This window comes from Camponotus vicinus, unplaced genomic scaffold (assembly GCF_025532165.1).
Source record: "Camponotus vicinus isolate PSW18456_S1 unplaced genomic scaffold, iyCamVici1.0 SCAF_12, whole genome shotgun sequence".
Taxonomy (NCBI): Eukaryota; Metazoa; Arthropoda; class Insecta; order Hymenoptera; family Formicidae; genus Camponotus; species Camponotus vicinus.
Window position 1 is genome coordinate 10,905,752 of NW_028141948.1, and position 21,965 is coordinate 10,927,716.

Genomic DNA, 21,965 nt, shown 5'->3' on the forward strand with positions numbered 1-21,965 from the left:
TATATCATTGGTTTTTTAATAATAAAATGTAATGTTTAAATATTCAGATGTCTTTCTCTAAAATCGTATGTATGTGTTGAAATAGCGTGCTTTTATATGTTGAAATACATGAATTCTATTCTCTCAATTCAAAGTAGATTTATTTATTACACCGTCGAGATTTCGCATGAAATAACAATAGCTAGTAGTTAATAGCAACAAGAATGTTGATGGTGATCTCTGGAGATAAATCATGAAATCACTGTAGAAATCACCGTGTGATAGACTGTCCGGTGGGGCTTTCTGGATATGCTAATATTAATGTATTTTGTAATTTTGCAATGTAATTTAATTGTATTTCAGTGATATTGAAGTATTCAAGAGTGCATATTATGTAAATAATGTATGTGATTATGCAGAATATGCCCGAATTATATTTCTTTTTTTGAAAGCTATATTCGTTTAATAACATTAGTCAATTTTTTTCTGAAGAAAAGTTTAACTTATAACTTTATTTGGTTTACATTGTATTAATATAAGGTACGATATCTCTTTACTTTTCTCCCGTCCTCAGATTTTTTTAAGCAAATGTTAATTTCAAATTTATAAAAAAGTTTGTTATATAATATATATTTTATACATTCAATAAAATATCTCAGCTAATGTTTTAAGTGAAAAGAAGGAGTTATAATTACGAAAAAAACTGTAAAGGAGAAAGCTATAAGGAGCCGAGTAGCAAGAGATAGTGTCATTCTGATAAGTGGTGATTCTGCGAGCCTAACATTCGAAAGTCGAAAGATTTGGGATGGTCGCACTTCCTTTGTCGACTTCGTAGTTCCGCTCTTTTCCTTTCTTTTCCAATTCTCCCTGTCCTGCCCTGACCCACAGGATAACGCGAGATCTCTTATTTTCTCAGGACGTAAATCACGTGACAGACGTTCCAGTTTGTACGAGAGAGCTAACGCGCGCGAGAAGGAAAAAAAAAAGGATTGCAGAAGAGGATGGGGCGCGACCGAAACTGGAGTAATCGTCGAAAGAGTGGTGCAAAGAGTGCGCGTGACAGAGATAGGGAGACCGGGACGATTTGCATATCTCACAGGAGGAATAATCGATCGCTACTTAACGTACCCTCTCTTGACTAGTCGAGCCTGGAGATCGCTCTTGTGGTATTCCAGCAGGCAGCAATAAGCCGGAACGAGGTGAGCACGCCATGTCGTTTAAATGATAAGCAGCGAAGTGAAAACAGATACAACGTAACAATTGTGAAAACGAATTCAATCGGCGAATAAATGGGGCGTTTATTGACAATAATAAATCAGTGACAATCTTGTATAAATATGTTGCATTAGTATATAAAGTTTTATAGAGATATGAAATAGTTTAGGCATATTTCATATATTATAAAAGATATTAATATTTTTATAATTTAATAATATTATGAAAGCTGGGATCTCTCCCAATACACTAATAACTATAACTTACAGAAACTAGAACTATACAGAACGTCTGAGTTTTTCCTATAAGTATTTTAATTAAGATTAAAGCAATTTATTTTTCTATTGATTATTGAGCGAATTATTTGTTTTATAAGATTTTGTCACATTTTTACATTGTATGTGAAATAAAAATTAATACTTTATTTTATTTTACGAAGCATTAAAATATTAATTTAGAATTATTATTCTTATATTAGCATGTCTAGACAATCTTAATGTTTTATTCATTTATTAGTAATTCGATGATTTGTCTTTTAAATTAGCGAACATGTTGAGTTCATTAGTATGATTTTACTATATATATATATATATATCATGTAGACGTACTCGATACCATTATTTTTGCACGTCAATTTTCATTTATAACAATATTATCAAGAAATTCCGAATTTGAAATATTTATGCGTCGTTGTGATCAAGTTATAATATCAAAATAGTAGAATGTTAGCAATATGTGAGAGAATTGAAAATATCTTTAAAATATCAAAGTGTGAAAGGGAGCAGAAATAGTCAAGTATAGTAAGAGCTGAAGTTTCTATGATCAAAAAAGAAAACAGGAATAGAAAAAATACATCAATACTACATATTCGATATGGAACGCATTGATGCGCCTGGCACGTTTATGCGATATTTCGTCAAAAATTAAATTTATAAGACGAGCACCAATCGCGTATTCATTAAGCATATTGTTAGCCACGGGGATGTTTATATTTTTCTGATATTTGTTTCTCTCTCTCTCTCTCTCTCTCTCTCTCTCTCCTTCTCTCTCTTTTTTCCTCAACAATCATTCAATAAACATTCTACACGAAGACTGATTGTGAGTATGGGGGATTTGTATTTCATTGATATAATGGCGTCTTAAAATATTCATAAGCAATTCGAAAAGTACAGGTGCAGATATTATCAAATTATTATTAAAGCTTGTATTTTTAAAGAGGATTATGAATTATATAAAGTATTATGTCTGACATATTTATTGTATTAAATGTTAGATTTATATATTTTTATTAAGAAATTATAATCGAATTAATATCGATAAGATAATCGATAATTTCTGTATAAAAATATATATCAGACATATTATTTAATACGATAAATGTGTCAGACATAATATTTTATATGTATAATCCATAATCCTCTCTAACAATAAGAATACATGCTTTAATAATAATTTGATAATATCCGCACCTGTACTTTTCAAATTGTTTACGAATATTTTAAGACGCCATCATATCAATAGATAATCGATAAGATTAATGGTGAATAATGAGGAAAAAATTTAACTAAAAATTATTGGAATTTATAGAGAATTAATGAGCCATACTTTTAAGTTTTGCGTAAAAATGTAAATTTTTAATAGAAGATAAAAGTTGTTTAAATTGTGAAATACTTTGATATTATAAAATTAATTAAATTGAAATTTTAAGAAGAGATACAATATATTATACATATATATGAAACGTTTCATATGTACGAAATATAGAAATATATGTAATTAAATATATCAACAAATAATTAGACTTATTTACTATTTATTTATTATTTGGATTTTGAATTTATTATATTGTTTTGATGAAGTTTTGAAATTTAATATTATACAACTTTTCATGTAAGGTATTGTATGTGTGTGTGTGTGTATATATATATATATATATATAATGTGTAGAAAATATATTGATAGAAAATTAGTAAAAAAAAGTTATTAATGCTTCTCTTCCTCGGGAAATGAAATATACATATATAGAGATATTGAAAGAGTATTATCGATTGAGTTTATTCCATTTCTTGTCAGCCCTGATTGAAAACTAATAACTCTATCGAACCACAAAGGATTATGCAATTTATCTATAAGGTTTTTGCTTCGATAACTTGTTCAACAACTTATTCGGCCGACGAAATTAATGATGCTAGCATTACATTAGAGAGTGCAAAAGAGATCGCGCAAAATAGTAAATTGTTTGCACTTTATGATTAACTATTTAATAAACTTATGCAATTTTATATGTAACAATGCGTAATTATATTTAATCATTAATGATAGATTGTCACTTTAGATGGGATTTATATTAATTATTTACATTATGAAATCGCAGAGAAATGCTTAAACTTATAATAGTATAGTTTATGAATTTGATTCTATATGAATATAATAGAATGTAAGTTACAAATTACTATAGCAAACACGAGAAGGTTTATGAAAATTTAATAATAAATTTAGTCGGAACAATTTTCGTTAATTCAGTATGCTTTGTATTGTATACTATAATGATTGCATCGATTGTATATTGTATGCTAGTATATTATTACTAATTGCACCAAGCTATTAATTAAGCGCTGTTAAAGTATTTAATAACACATATAATTTTATTCGCATATTAATTACTAATCAGCTATCGACGTAGAAATTTATTCTCAACGATTACTGTATTGATATAATTGCATTAAATATATTGGTGTAGCATAAAATGAATTATATATAGGGTGCTTTTTAATTATTTCTCCTGTTTTCATTGGGGGAGAAAGGGAGAGATAATCATATTTTCTCATTATGGAATTTTATTCGCGTAACTAAATATCCAAGGAATAATCCACATTTATTGACATGGATTCTTCTAATTTTCATGTATTATTTATTTAAATTATTTTACAGAAAGAAATACATGATCAGGATATTATATGACTGTATACATTTTTAGTCGCCGAAAAGATAATATTTAAATATTTATTTATGTCTTAAGAAAGTAGTCAATACATTGCATGTATATACATACATGCACTCTCATAATTTGCGCATATACTGCACGAAGTTAAAATCAAGTTCTTTTAATATGCATATATTTCGCAAGTAAAAGTATATTAATTTTATTGAATCAATTCGAATGTTTTTCATAACTACTTCTGAAAGTTAAAATTGATATTACTGCTCGTCAAATCCGAGGAACTTTCCGTAAAACTTTCGAGTTATTTTTAATACGCGAATTTAAATAATGATGATTTTGAGAATTAATACGGAAAAGAGTATGATTATGCGCTCGTGCAATAAAAATTTGTGTATATTTCAATAATAATTAAAACAAGATAGCTAGACTACAACAATTATTTTCTCTGTGGCCTATATATGTCCGTAACATAAATAATCTATCACATAATAAATAATATTACATGAAAAAAAGTAAAAAAATAATATCTCATGTATGACAAAATTGTTTATATGTTGCATTGCAATTTTTACAATACTCCCCGCAATGTATCTCACCATAGAAGAATAGAAAAAAATGTAGACAATAAAAATATTACATATCGGTAATGGTTCTAAGGTTTTTGTAATGCGCACAAGTTCTGGAAATGTTTGAATAGTTATGCAGTAGAAAACACGATTAACTCGAAATAAAAACTCCGAACCTCTTACGACGTATATGCATAACGATAACATAAAATTCAACGACCATGAGAGTAGCTCGAGAGCGTGTTCTCTTCAGATTCAAAATCTTATAATACAAAGAGAGCTAATACCAATAGAATTGCCTGCAATACTCGTACAGTAAATAAAGCAATTCTCTATGTTTTGGTTAAAGCTGTAGTAGAATTTTATATATTTTCCTTTTTAAAGAAATTTTTAAATTTAACGGATATACTAGTATTAAAATATCATAAACTTATATTACCTCTTGCTTATTTATATTTTTTGATATTTTCTAAAAGAAGAAGCTTATATAGAATTTTAAATATTCGATTTTTTATCATTTTGAATTCTTAAGAATAAATTGGATCGATAATGAAAGATATACATATGCAATATTATACGTTTCGTATCATTAATATTAGATAATTTTTTTTAATTAACCTATAGACTCTTTTAGAAAATATTATTATTAATTCTCTTAGATTTATATATATAAATTTATTTCGTTTTATTTACTTGATTCATTTCAATTATTTTATTCTTGATATCTATATTCTTATATTCTACAAAATACGCTCATTTTGTTACACTTTCATGCACATAAATCACACGAGTAGATAGCATCTTTCGAATTTTGCTTCGCGGAATTTTCAATCCTTATTGCGCTTAATATAAATTCGCGTGTTACACTGAAGAGAGAAATTCAGGCTCAACGATTGCGCAATTCTACGTAGCAATCATGTTTAATGATAATATAGTAGTCTTTTATTAACTTCTAATGTGCCTCCAAGATTTTATGACCTAGCTGCAGTGACAGGAAACGAAACACTATACTTACGTGTCGCCGGGCCGTTGTAACGTTTTGACTACTTGCAAATGCAAAACGATTCTAAAATTCTAAAATTTGATACGAATATTTTTTCTTTAATAAACGTATTGTTATTGTTTCGTGTTTATAAAATTCTCTTAAACTGTTTAAGATAATTTGAACTAATTTCTAAAATAAATCAAAACTTGATGGATGATTAATTTTAAGAAACATCTGGCTCAAATAATTTAAATTTTACAGATAATATATATCTGTATACACCGTTTTTTTGGCAAATATCGTGCTTGCATTTGCAAATTGTAAAATTCAATTCTGATTTATTCTCCGTGTTATCTGTTATTCGCGAAATATATACGACAAATATTTCACGGCTTGCACATTTATATTTTATCACGCTTCAGTAGTAGACCTTCCTAATTACATTCTAAAAATCATTTAAAACATCATCAGATAAAAGGGACTATTTATCATATGTGATTGAAGCATGAATGAGATATTTGAAATGTCGAAAATATAATACATGCACATTTTGTGTAATTCGCGATGCGTCGCTACGTGATTATATGATTATATTCCTGTCTGAATTTGTCTAGCTTCGTAGTAATTCGTTTGCGAAATTTTCTTGAACACAGCTCATACGTATTTTATGAGAGCTGAAATGTTCCTATTTTTCTGTAAATGTTAGAACCTTAGTATTATAATATGCAATTGATTCATGAAAAACTATGATAAAATGACACAATAATATTTGTTTCTAATTGTAAGTATAGATTGTTTTTTAACTTATGATTATATTTCTTTTAAATTAAAAAGAAAAATTTCAAAAGTAGAAAAACGCGGAATTATATGCACGTATGTATTTCTTTATTTCTGTTATATGTGTTATTTGTGTTCTACAACGTTCTCTCTCTCTCTCTCTCTCTCTCTCTCTCTCTCTCTCTCTCTCTCTCTCTCTTCTTTTTTCTCTTTTTCTTTCGTTTTAATTTATAAATTTTAACATTCAGAAAACGAACGATATTAAAATCTTAGGACAAGATAGCTTATTTTAACACTCTAATATCCGATTTGACTAACAATAATATATATCAATAATATATTTCTTTTTTTATTTCTTAAATTGAATTATTTGTTTCAATAAGTAATTGCATTCTCTGTTCGTATATCGAGCAGATCAATTCCTTTGCTCCTTTTGTTAATTCCGTAATACTAGATTAATGCTTTTGGATCAAAGTAGTCCTCTCGCCATACGTAAGCAGAGCACAGTAATCAGGCATGTTTGTATCGAGTGTGCAGTTTATATGCAGATAGGCGCTTGTGAACAGGAGATGCATGCTCACAGTGAACTTTGCCATTGACACACCAGCAAGACGACATGATTACTCATTACGTGTACTTAATTAGAAAACTTCGACATCGTTAGATGTATTGTAAAGGAATAAATTATATCGCGACATCTTCATTGAAATCGATCTTGCTGCGTGTCATTGTATCATTTATTTAATAATCACAATTTTTGGTAAAATGCTTTAGATATTAATATCTTAATATATGACTAGGTATATCATTTTTTTCACCCATAAATATTTTAATCGACTTAGTTCCAAATTTTTTTGATAGTTTTTCTGAACTTTAAATAAAGAATCTCTGGAAATTCTTGAAATTATCATGTTTTATGTCATTTCTTAGGTTGATTCAACAGTGCAAGTAGTTCATAGTAAATGCATGAAGTCTGTACCTACAGAAAAGAGGTTTCGCGTTGATTTTGTTGAAATTGTAATAATGTTTTGCGTAGTGTTTCTTCTTAAGTCTTCTTTCTTGTAAATTTCTCAAGAGGAACCAAAGATAAGCGAGAAACTGTATTATCTCTCGGGAAATTTAATTCTTCGCTTTTTTCTAAAGCGATAATAAAAAAATTTGAGGACAGTTAATTTTACTTCTTATTTTTTTAGAAAATTTGTTGAGCTTATGTTATTTACAAATTGAATGATTATAAAGATAAACGAAAAAAATGCACTCATATTTACATCATGATTAAATGATATATTTTTTATGTGCTTAAACTTCTCTCTTTTTTTAATAAATATATAAAATATTTTCCATTTCTTGCAGTCTTCTCACATTTTTAATTATAAGTTTATCGATTATTTTTCTATTTTAAAAATAGATCTAAAGTTATAATTAAAACTAATAACAATTTTGTAATTATTAATATATTCGCAGTTTTCCATTCTTATTTTTGTTGTGTATGCGTGTGTGTGTAAGTCAATATAAAATTTTATCTGAAGAAATTTTATCTAAAATTAAAGAATGTATAAGCAACACAGGAAAAACACATTTCTATACATTTAGAAAAGAAAGTAAAGCATTTTTAAACTTCATTAATCTTTCTGGATATGCAAATAATCTAAATAATGTAAAATTTATGTGAATATTGTAAAATCTATATAAATATATAAAGACACAAATAAATATAAATAATAAGTCTTATATTTAATAATAAATCTTATATTTAAAGAGAAGGAAAATTATGATTGAAAATTTTCGAAGATATTTGCTATTAGATATTCCGAAATGCGAAATTGAATACATAAATTTTACACACTTGGTTTAATCTTTTTTGCTTCGAATTATCTATTTTTTGATATTTTTATATTCTTCATTGTTTCGTTTATAGTTCTCATCAGACATAATTATCTCCTCGTTAAACTCGATTACAAAAGCAGTATTATTTAGCAATGACAAAATTAAAGATCCGTTCGAATACGAAAAAGATTAACTGCAAAAAACTGTGTTTGTTTTCTTAGACAATTATTTTCTGAACATCGATTTGGAGAAGAGTGTCGGAAATAGTGTCGGAACAGCTTTCTTGGGTCTTTCTTATTTTATATGGCGCATCGTTGGCTGTTAATCTTGCCAATTAACGGTCCTCAGATGACACAAGAACTATGGTGGCAGCGAAGCAGAAACGACGCGTAAAAAGGAAGGTAACTTGAAACTTGTAGTGAAACGAAGGAAAATTGGAAGAATTAATGGCGTGTACCTGCGCCCGTCATAATCTTTAAATAATTACTCTCGTAATTTCACGATTTCTCGACATCCTACTTAAACTTCGAAAGAAATGTTCTCGTTCAAAGATTTCGCGCGAGTTGGTTCTTTTATCACAATTTTTATTTTTTGAAAGAAAAAGGAAAGAAAAGAATAACGAATTTCTCTAACATTGAAAATTAAAGAATAAATTTAGCTTTAAGAATACAAATTTGAGTCACAATAGTTATTTCTGAGCGAATATCAAAAAGAAATTAAAACTTATTTTAGTCGTAATATAATTATTATAAATTTTAATCAGTTTTGTATCAAATATAATAATTATAATTATTATAAATTCTAATCTGTTTTGTATCAAATAACTGTGAAGGCAAGATTAAGACAAGAATTGAATAATTAAAAAGAAACTTATAAAATGATAATGAATGAGAGATATAAAAGAAAATGAAAGAAAACTAACGAATTTAACAAAAAAGAATTAAAAATTAATGCAGGAAATGTCAATTTATTGGCAAACCTTTTATAGGCGAAAATAGCCAGTTTTAATAAAATAGAATCGAACGGGCTGACGGAATTATCCGAATGAAATGCAGAACATTTCAGTAAATTGCGACAGAATGTGGAAATTCGTTGTTGCCGTATACGAAGCTCTCGCTATTTATCGCGTTTCTCTTTCCCGTATATTTCCGCTGTGCAAGAACTGTCGAATTAAGCTCGGCATAATCGGAGTAACGGAAGGCGCGTGCTAATTAAGATATAATATTGACTAATGGCCGTTAATTCTAACGCGCATAAATGAAATATAATTCACCCTGCGGCGGACTGTATTACGCTGTAATCGGTTTATGCGGAGCACTTACTTTCAGGAACGTGCCAGGTGATTTAAGTGCTTGCCGCTAACAAGGACAGCTACTATGCCGGAATAAGTATGTTTGACGTCATTCTTGACTATTAATTTCACGGCAGTTTCCTTGATGCAAAATTATTAGTTTTTTTTTAAATTGATCTGTATCTGTATATAAAGTTAACACTTTGTGACGATGAAGTAATTTTATAAGGAATGTCCACGTTTTTTTTTTATCTCGGGTTTTATAATGTATAATTTAAAGCTGATTTTTCTTCACAAAAATATCGGATATTAATAATTCTTGAGTAACAAAAACTTATAGATGTAGAAAATTTTCGATTTTAACTTTTAAGAGTCAAAATAAACAAGAAAAATTTCACCTCTTATTTAATTCAATTAAGTTTTATTCTGACAAAATTTCAATATCAAGGATTATTATCATCAAGATACTCTTTTATTTGGATTATGTAACAATTATGTAACTAAATTGTATTCACGTATTCTGTGGTATTACGTCTTTTAAATTTTATTTCGACAATATCTTTGCTAATAAATTTATTTGTCTAATAATTCTTAATAGATTGAAGAATCGCGATCGATCACACACACAAAGATATTCAATCCACGCAAAGTTTATATACAAAAAAAGATATATAAGAAGCTTCTTTCGTCTTCTATTCGGACGAAAATTCGCGGTTGCGCGCCGCAAAGTTTATCTTACCATCCTATCTTTTTCTTTTCACTAGAGAAAAAAAGGAAGCGAAAGAACCTCGGAAAGTTCCGGCGGTAGAAGAGAGGAAGATCCGGAAAGAGTGCTCTCTCGGCGTGGAAATGGGAAAAATCACGGACAGAACAGCGCATCTCAAGGATTCTCGGGTTAAAGTCACCGTGCACGCCGAAATCCCGGCCAGGGCAAACGAAATTAGGAGCATGGTGAACTGGTCCTTTGCGAGAACTCCAGCTCGTAGTAGCAGAAGGAGCAGTCTGAGATGAGCCCTGTTAAAATCCGATAAATCTCGCGAATACGTCGGACGTTCCGTTGAACATGAAAGCACAACTTTCAACACGTTCCTTTCTCTCGCAAAACGGATTACTCGTCAACGGCGAGTAATAGGATCAATGCAAGATGCGCATAATGTACGGAAGATATAGATTAGTTCTAATGCAATTTGAAATGGTCTAATCTCAATTGATTTCGGCATAAATGTAATAAAATTTATTAATGCAAACAATATTAACAATTTTTTAAATTGTAAAATGTAGTTTTGAAAGATTATTGTTAATGTATTTTTAATTTTATATAAAGTATTGCAAAAATTGGTGCTGCTATTTGTACTATTTATATAATATTTTAGCTAATGGTATATTTTTCTATAAACACAGAGGATAGCATAAATTTATGAAGATTAAAATCTTTGCTTTTTTTACAAAAAAATAAAAATTTTTAATGATATAATAATTTAAATATGATGAATAACTTTCTTGCATAATATAAAGATTAAAAGAATCGTTAATGAATGCTTGAAAAGACTGACAGAAACATTGGGAAATATTCAATAATTGTGCGATTAAAATGCGAGAAAATGCGAAAGCGATCGACCGCGATTTTAATCAATAGTAAAATTATTATGATATATTGTACAACATTTAATATATGAATACAAATGTTATTTCAATACCATCGAGATAATTAATTCTGTCATAGTTCGTTACAATGCTACGTTTTCACAGAGCGTTCTGTATTTTTAACAATAAAGAAAGAATACTTTGAACGGTAATCGCGCGCGATATGTCGCGTTATAAATTCAATTGAAATGTGAAAAGTAAAGCTGACTAGTAACGATTTTTATGCGATTCTATGTTATCTTTGTGGGAACCACTGGAATAATTGTTAATACATATAAAGACTTTATCAGCGTGGTCGCAGTTTTTCTGCCATTTGCGGAATCGTTTTTAATTCAAAGTGATCGCGTATATACACGTAGCGTCCATCAAAATGAAACGTATTGAGTAATCATACAATCGTTTGATGCATATTTCCTATTTTTGTACACAAAGCGACGTGCTGCATACAACTTCGCAAATTAAAATTACCCAGTGAACGGTTATTGGAAGAAAACACAATCGACGCTTATTTTAGCATCAATGAGAAATTTCTTTTTCATCTTTGCTATATTCGGTTACGTGTCCCGCATCTGTGTGTGTATGTGTATGTGTACTGCGTGTCTCGCTATTCTTTATTTTTTTTCTTTGAGTTATCTCTGGAGAGATTGCTTCAAGTATACCACTTGAAATATCAAATATAGATCGATGGAATTTGCAATCGCTGACATTGAGAAAAAGACGATTTTGTTAAGTTGCTAATAAAAATGTAATTTGTAGATTATATACATATCGTATAGAGAAGAATATTGATAATGTGGAATTAAAGCAATTAGTTCAAAAAAATTATGCTAAGAAAATGAGCAATTATACTTAATACTACATAATGCCAAGAATACACACACACACACACACACACACACACACACACACACACACACACACACAAACATATGCATACGCACATTGAAAAAATATAGAATATTTAAAATTTATTAGTATATGTATATTATTTATATGTATATTATACACAGAGCTTTTACGAAAAAGAACAAAATATATTTTAATATTTTTTTTTGTGATCAACGATTAATTTAATTTAAAGGAATAATTATTATCTTTCACGCGCGATAGTAAAAAGAACTAAAAATGTCTTTTTAAATGTTTTATAAATAATAATCGGAGAATTGTCAGATTAAATTGTCAGCGAATTTAAGAAAGTTAAGAGAGACCACAAGTGGATAAAAGTAAATAAATTTCTATATACATGTATAACTTAGAGATTTCTGGCGAGAAAAATAACAAACATCCAAGGATATACAATTTCGGACACACAGTCAATAGGATTCATGTGAGTTGATCAACAGACCGAAAGTATCTCGCATGCTTTTCGTATGAAACCGGTTATCATTCTATTATTGTTCGTGTATAGATAACGAACTATGGATCATTCGATTTGGTAAGATTCAAAAATTAATACTATAAAGTTATTATTTTCTTGTGTCGAATCAGCTGATTAACGCTGTAGTATATTTCAATTATCTAAAAAAATTAATTTTTATTAATATACTATAACTGAAAGTTCTATAATTTGTTATAATTATTGATAGGATAAACTTACATGTTGAAAATATTATAACCCATTTTATCGAATTACTGTAGAATATTTCTTACTTTTAATGCTCGTCGCTATCTATGATTTATCATTTATAAATTTGCAATTATTATTTCGTGAAATTTTTTTAAATTTTGTGTTTTTTTTAAATTAAATGTATTAATAATTTGACGGATATCAGAATCGCTTACAAAATATACCCTAACAACACACATATCCAAAAGACATCCATAGAATATCTAGAGGACAGCCAAACGATATTTTATGTCCTCTGGATGTCCTCTCGATGACCTTTGGACATCTTTTGGACATGTGTGTTGTTAGGGTAATTATTGTCTTCATTTGTATAATTTAAAAATATGCTTATATAATGAATATTTAAGAAAGGGATCTTATTTTAATTTTATTATTAGGTTATCGATTTATTTGCGAGAAATTTGTGTAAGATGTCAACTAACAGAACACAATATATTTGACATTCAATGAAAAGATTGTTTTTAATTTTAGGCAATTGGTAACATATCCTGATATTGATAAACGACTATTTGATGAGGAAAACTGCTATTTTGTATCTTATTTAATTTTTTGTAAAGAAAAAAGCTAAAATACGCACGCAAATTTCCACAATATATATTATTCCCATATATTCAATATATTCAATATTTAATATTATTCAATATATATTATTTCTACAATATATATCAGTTCAAACATTATAAATTATTTTTAGGATTTTAATCTCAGGTAAAATAATTATTCATATTACAATGCATTAGGCAGATTATTCTTGCATTAAACCACATATATAATAACGCATATTGTGTGTGTGTATATATATATATATATATATATATATATATATATATATATATATATATATATATACAGGGTGGCCCACGTAAAGTGTTACAAATTTGTATCTCGGAAAGTGTGTGTGTGTGTGTGTGTACACACACACACACACACACACACAAATATATAATACTAATTAATCAATAGACTATAAAATAGAATATAAAATACTAATTAATCATTTATTCTCTTGTTTCTCTTATATTTTTCAATGTTTTTATAATCGCAAAGTCATATTATTTTCGTTGATGCTATTTTAAATGTTATTCTTCACGATATAATCGTTAAGAAATTTATTTTTTTTTATTTTGTTCAGAATTTAAATTTTTAGAAATATAAGATTTGGATATACAAAAAGATACCTTTTTTTTGCAGATGATAATTACAGCATTGCGATATTCGTAACTAAATTCGAACATTAAAAGTGGATAAAAAATTGTGATCTCGAGTTCTAAGTTTAGGAAGAAGAGAAAAGAGCTAAATAAATTTCTAACAATGATTAACAGGAGACTATTAGAAATAATAATAATTGAAATTCTTAGAGCATTTATGTTGACGCTCTATTATTTTTTGTTCATCTCTATTACTTACTATATTACATGTAAGATAATTATTTAGATAATAATGTGAATTAAATTTTTTAAATTAATATTAATTTTTACAACCTGACTCATTTAAAATATTAAAAATAATGACTATTTGTATCTTTTTAAACTATCATTTAGCTTTAATATTTATCAAAAAATAAATATATATATAAAAAGAACATGTGTAATAACGTGTGTATTATAATTTAAAAAGATGGATATATTTTCAGAGTTTTTTTTTTATATAATAATAATGCGACTTTATCAAAGATAAATTTAGTTTACTAATATTGTGTATATTTTTAAATATATGTGTTTTTACTAGTTAATTTAATAATAATTAATTATAATAAAGTTGAGTAATTAATATTTATTTTATATATGTATATATATATATATATATATATATATATATATATATATATATATATATATAGTTAAGTAATATTCGGTTGATTATACACACGCACATGCACACACACACATTATAAACCGAATATTACTTAACTTATAATAAAATTTTGTAATAAACAAATAATATATAAAAGGCTAATAAAATAATGATAACATAGTTTTAATTTATATTATCGATTAATAAATTAAATTATAATTAGAATTATTTTTTTAGATAACAAAAGAAACCTGTCAGCCATAAACCATGTTCTTGAATTAAATGATACTAAACATATAATAAATATAATAGAAGATTATAAAAAAAATATGTTTAATTATACTACTACTATATTTAATATAATAAAACCAGATGTAAATCTTGAAATTGATACATCTTACTGGGTATATTTAATTGCGATAGTATCTGGAATTTTTTTAACAATCACCTTGTTAATTTGTTGTGCTATATGCAGGTAAACTGATTTTTTCAATATTAATGTTAATGTTCATAACTTTTTATTTAATTTACATGTATACAAGTAGTTTATAATCAATTAAGATTTTAATCAGAAGGAAAAGTTTAAAATATAAAACACACCATGAAAAATTTGTATTGAGTTTGATATTATTTCTTTTTACTTATAATATTAGCAAGAGTTATATTATAGCAAAAAATTCATAACAGTGATAATTGTGAAAACAAAGAATTTTTATGATATTAAAAAAAATTACAAGTCTAGCATCATTAATCTAATTCAGATAAAATCATCATGTATTATAAAAATTTACCAAAGAAGAAATTAGATAAATAATAGAGAAACAAATTATAAAATGTATATAAATATGTATTACACACACATACTCATATATTGATAAAAAAAGAAATTATTTTGAACAAATTATTTTAAATAAAATTTTAAAAAATTTAAGAACAAATTTATTGTCCATTTTTGAAATGATATTAAACTCAATATAACTTTATAAATTTTTAACATTTTTAAAGTAATGCTCTTTCTATTTTGTTTATCACAAAATTTTAAGAAGCAGATTAAGATCAATATAATGTACATTAAGTTATTTATATTATTATGTTAGCTATGCTATTTATATTAGTTTATGATTTACTGCAATATGATAACTATTAACTGTTATATTAAAATTCAATTTTTAATAAGCGTTCTTATCTTTAAAAACAGACTTTTTATATTTAACAGATTATATATCAAAAAATTTCGTCTTTCTACAATACGTCCAACTCCTAATATACCTCCTAGATGGTTGCGTGACTAGCCAGACAACAGAAATTAGGTGAAAAGATGTTCAATGTACAAGGTATGTAAAATATGGACAATATACAGAATATATATCTTAAATTGACAATAATATATTTATTTTACAACAGAATTTATAGCAGCGTAGTACAAGCATATAAATATATACATATAGTCCGCTTCTCTAATACTTATAAAAGTATTGTTTATATAGATACAAGGAAAATTAGTTAAAAAGGAAAATATGTGTGTGTGTGCATTTAGATAAATACTCAATTACAATTTTTATTATTAATAGAAATATGTTTGGGAATAGAAATATGTTAGGAATCATTTTTTTAATTATAAACCAGCGGTTTTGATTATTTTTTAAAAGTCTTTAATTTTATATATAGTATGTGTAAATTTAAAAATCTTTCTATTTTTAAAAAATACGTATTATATTTTTAAATAAAAAATATATATTTATATGCATGTGTGTGAAAAATAATTTAAATTCAAAATAAAGTTTGTATATACATATATACATAATATTTCTTTGTATTTTTATTAATTTTATGTGTATTTAATTCAATTCTTTGCAGCAACATGAGGGACATATTTAAGAGATGTTAATCATGATATTTTTGCAAATTATAATAGTAAGATTCATTTATTTGTGATAATGACAAGGCATTTAAATTATTTTAGAGGCTAAATTTTCAATTTTTTATAGGTTCAATTTTTAGCTCCAAATCTTCTCAAATCTTTTAGACAATACATGTAATATGTGCAATTAAATTTTAATATAAACTGCTCCTTAATCTATAATGACAAAAGAAGAGTTGCCTACTAAAATATTTAAAAATTGTTAATTTTCAAAATTAGATTTACATAATCTAAACTTATTAAGAGCTACAAATTAAAAAAATTTGGCACAATATAAAAGTTTTTTTATTATGTATATTTGTCAAGTAAATATTAATTATTACAATGATAATAATTAATATAATAATAATAATAATAATAATAATTATTATTATTATTATTATTATTATTATTATTATTTTGATTATTATTATTATTATTATTATTATATTATAATTAATATTATAAATATATTTATAAAGAATTAATTATTATAATTATATTAATTATTATAATTATAAGAATAATTATATTATTATTATATTATTATAATTAATATTCTAAATACATTTATACATAAGTATAATATACACATTTATAAAATAGGAATATTTATATACATATTTATATATACATAAATATCTACATAAATAAAGATTACTAATATTTATAATTATTTTAACTAGAATCGATTATGTAAATAAAGAAAAGATTGATTTTTCTTGCTCAATTAATTTAATTCTTGATTTCTTATGTGCAAGAATTATTCCATAGGAATTAATTAAAAGATTGAATTAAAAGATTAATTAAAAGATTGAAAATTTGATAGATTACTGATTAATTATCAAGAACGTGTCAACTTTTACAATAAAACTATTTAATTTTTCCTTTGTTTTATAAACAGGCTATAACCTACTTTCGTTATACAATACTTCAACTAAAAACCTATTTTTGTAAATTAATTAACTTTAGCTCGAACTTTTTACAAATTTGTAATTTCTAGGTTAAGAAAATTGTGTAAGTTTATTAAACAAAATTTTTGTATGATTTTAATACATTAAAAGGGAAAAAATTGCAGCAATTTCTTTTCCTTTAATTTATTACACAATTAATTATTTCTATAATATTATAATTTACACCATTTAATTTTTCTTATAACATAAAAATAGATAGAAATTGAAATAGATATAATAATTATATAAATATAGAATTAAAATTTCTAAGAAGAATTACGTCTATTAAGCTGGCACTGTGCTAAAGTGGCTGTGCCAGCTTAATAGACGTAGAAGACTTTCTATTGCTAAAGTGTAATAAAAACTTTATTAAGATTACTTAATAATAAATAAATACTTCATTCGATCTTCAACTTTAAATCGTCAAACTTTAGACAATGCATATCTATGCATATTATACGTTCATAGAATATAATTATATACGTTTATAAGTTTGTTCATGAAATAATATTTTTTTGACAATCATATATGTGTATTATATAATGTAATGACGATAAAAAACACAATAAAATTAATAAGTTATTTTAAATAATGTTATTAATGTTAGAAAATCAACTTCTTTTTTCTTTACCCTTAATTTTATTATACCTAATATATAACATTTACATACTAACTAATATATAACATATATAACATTTGCATTTACATACATATGAAACAGTTACATACTAATAATTGTTTTTAGCATATGAGTATATAATATAAGTTTAAAAGCTTCATATTAAAAACATGGTTCTTTTATTTTGTTTTCTTAGAACTGCATGTTATTAAAATTTTAATATTTTTTCAATTTCAATATAAAGAAATTTAAAGAATAAAGAATAGATTAAATATATTCTACAATTTAAAAAAAACTATGCGTGTGAATAGGTTACATAAAAATCCTATAACTAAAAATTTACAGACATAAATAAAATATATGAAAAGAATAAATAAAATTTAAATTAATATTATTAAAAATATGACATTGCGTATATATCATTGTTATATAATAACACGAACGATATCTAAAATATCTAGAACTTACGTAAATATACGTAAACATATTAAATTGGAATTTAATATGTACATTATATACTTTCTACATTTATACGTTTTGTGGATGTTAAATTTTCTAAAAAAAATTATTTTCAGTAATTAATTTGTCGAAATTATTAATTATTTATAAGCTATATTCACATTGTTCATAAAAATTGTCATTTCTATATTTGTGTTTTTATGATTTATTATTTCCTCTGTAATCAAAAGCACAATAATATGAAAACAAAAATTATATGTGTCTTGTTTTTTTCTCTAACTCTAGTATTTATTATAAGTTTTGATATAATGAAATCATATATAGCCATATATAGCCAGCATATGAAATTATTGTGATCTTTCCATCAACATAAACTTCGTTTATCTCTGAAGAGAGAGAGAGATTCATCGACATTTATTGTTTATATATTACTGTCTCACATAATTAAAATAAACATACTTTATGTATAGTATTATGCTCTAATATGACTAAAAAAAGCTATATAAGAAAGACTAATGATTTTATTTCAAAATATGCGTTGAAAACTTTAAATGCTTATTTTAAATTTCCAATTTTTATCATATAAATTAAGATATTATATATTTTAATTTTAAAACTGAGCACTAAACTTTTTGAGATTTTAGATAATTTTTTTTTTAGATTATTGATGTAATATTTACATCAATATAAGAAATTTTCACATATTGAATTTAAAAATTACATTAACTATATATTTTATTAAGTTCCTATTATTATAATCTAAATTAATTATTATCAAAATTATAATTTAATATTTTCACAAAATAAAATCATTATTTTGTGACTTAACATAAAACATTTAATAAAACAATTTAAGATATAATGATTTTTATTTTTTTACAATAAAGGAATCTATATATAATATTTTTTAATTTTAATATATGAATATTGAATTAAGTATTAAATCGTACGCAAATAGAAACTATCTATTCGTTATGACAAAGTTCAGAATATCCGCAAGTGGCAAATAGGACCAGATCTTCATATAATGTTAAAATTATTTAAAGAAACATATGTATATCAAATTTCTTAGAATACATAAATTTGATGGCCAATAAGACAGACGAAGGATCCATTTGTATGTGTGTGTGTGTGTGTGATGCTAAGTATCCAGTTTATATTATATTTTCTACAAATCATACGCTCGTCATTGTCATGATATCATTTACATACAGAGGACATAGAAACGACGGTTTGAATTATAATTTGGTAAATAATAAAACAAATTCATATTATAAAATAAATTATTAGCATCTTAGTATATTATAGATTAATATGCCGAGATTTTCCTTGCTAATTTATTTTGCGAGTTTTAATTTGCTATAAGTTTTAATACAATAAAATAATATGATCATTGTTGGATATTATATTTTATCTCGGGGCACATCGACATTATCATTTATCATTTATATATATTATAATTATCATATTATTATTTGAAGTACGCAATAATTTGTTGTTAATTATTCACTTATTTAGTAAATTATGTGTTAATTAATTGTTTAACATATAAAGAAAAAACATATTAAGAATATCAAGAATATATTAAGAAATATATCAAAGAATAAAATTAGATATAATACTTCTAGAAAATACAATTATTGTCTTGATTTGTGTCATAATAATTAGTAGTTTTTGTTGTAATGACTATTTATTGATTGATGATTGCTAATATTAATGCTATTTTAATTGTTGATTTATTTGCAAGAAATTAAAAAAGAATTACCAGCTTTTTTGAAAGTGAAACATTGTAAAACATTGAAAGCTTTTTTTAAGTTACTGTGACTTTATAAAACAATGGTAGCAAATATAAATATTTTGTTTTCTTTTATGCCATTTATACATAAAGAAAGCTTATATTATTATTAATTTAAAACATTTTTAATTCTCAGAGATACGTTATTTTCTTAAATATGGAAAAATATCTATTTTATTTGATCGGAAATTTACTATGGAGATGATAAACTAATATATAATATTAATTAATCAATAGACTATAATATAAAATACTAATTAATCATGATATTCTTTTGTTTCTCTTATGTTTTCAATGTTTTTATAATCGTAAAGTCATATTATTTTCGTTGATGCTATTTGAAATGTTATTCTTCACGATTTAATCGTTGAGAAATTTATTTTTTTTTATTTTGTTTAGAATTTAAATTTTTAGAAATATAAGATTTGGATATACAAAAGAGATATCTTTTTTTGCAGGCGATAATTACAGCATTGCGATAATCGTAACTAAATTCGAATATTAAAAGTGGATAAAAAATTGTGATCTCGAATTTTAAGTTTAGGAAGAAGAGAAAAGAGCTATTTCTAACAATGATTAACAGGAGACTATTAAATATAATACGTGTATATATTGAAGTAGCTATATCGTTGTACATCTTTATTACTTACTATAAAGCATGTAAGATAATTATTTAGATAATAATGTGAATTAAATTTTTTAAATTAATATTAATTTTTACAATCTGACTTATTTAAAATATTAAAAATAATGACTATTTGTATCCTTTAAACTATCATTTAGCTTTAATATTTATCAAAAAATAAATATATATAAAAAAACATGTGTAATAACGTGTGCATTATAATTAAAAAAGATGGATATATTTTCAGAGTTTTTTTTTATAAAATAATAATGCGACTTTATCAAAAATAAATTTAGTTTACTAATATTGTGTATATTTTTAGATATATGTGTTTTTACTAGTTAATTTATTAATAATTAATTATTATAATAAAGTTGAATTAATATTTATTATATACGTATTATAAACCAAATATTACTTAACTTATAATAAAATTTTATAACTAACAAATAATGTATAAAAGGTTAATAAAATAATGATAACATAGTTTTAATTTATATTATCGATTAATAAATTAAATTATAATTATAATTATTTTTTTAGTTTATATAATAATAATGTCAGCCGTAAAATATGTTTTTGGATTAAATGTTAATAAACATATAATAAATATAATAAAAAATAATATGGAAAATATGTTTAATTATACTACTACTATATTTAATATGATAAAACCAGATGTAAATCTTGAAATTGATACATCTTACTGGGTATATTTAATTGCGATAGTATCTGGAATTTTTTTAACAATCACCTTGTTAATTTGTTGTGCTATATGCAGGTAAACTGATTTTTTCAATATTAATGTTAATGTTCATAACTTTTTATTTAATTTACATGTATACAAGTAGTTTATAATCAATTAAGATTTTAATCAGAAGGAAAAGTTTAAAATATAAAACACACCATGAAAAATTTGTATTGAGTTTGATATTATTTCTTTTTACTTATAATATTAGCAAGAGTTA

At 24.9% G+C, this 21,965-nt stretch overlaps 1 protein-coding gene across 5 annotated transcripts in view; it reads left to right on the plus strand.

Moving 5' to 3' along the window:
* The window catches only part of LOC145963548 (uncharacterized), a 162,151-nt gene extending 148,494 nt beyond the window's left edge, over positions 1-13,657 (plus strand). For 2 of the 5 annotated variants that reach the window (XM_083085616.1, XM_083085617.1), the window contains exons 3-5: positions 896-1,178; positions 8,512-8,691; positions 9,619-9,678. In XM_083085616.1, coding sequence (XP_082941742.1) covers positions 896-1,167 — 272 coding nt within the window. In that variant the 3' untranslated portion in view covers positions 1,168-1,178; positions 8,512-8,691; positions 9,619-9,678. Of the gene's footprint in view, positions 1-895; positions 1,179-8,511; positions 8,692-9,618; positions 9,679-10,345 lie in introns of those variants that run through there. The other 3 variants (XM_083085619.1, XM_083085620.1, XR_014436189.1) reach the window with 3 other exon arrangements.
* Positions 13,658-21,965: the final 8,308 nt, after the last annotated feature.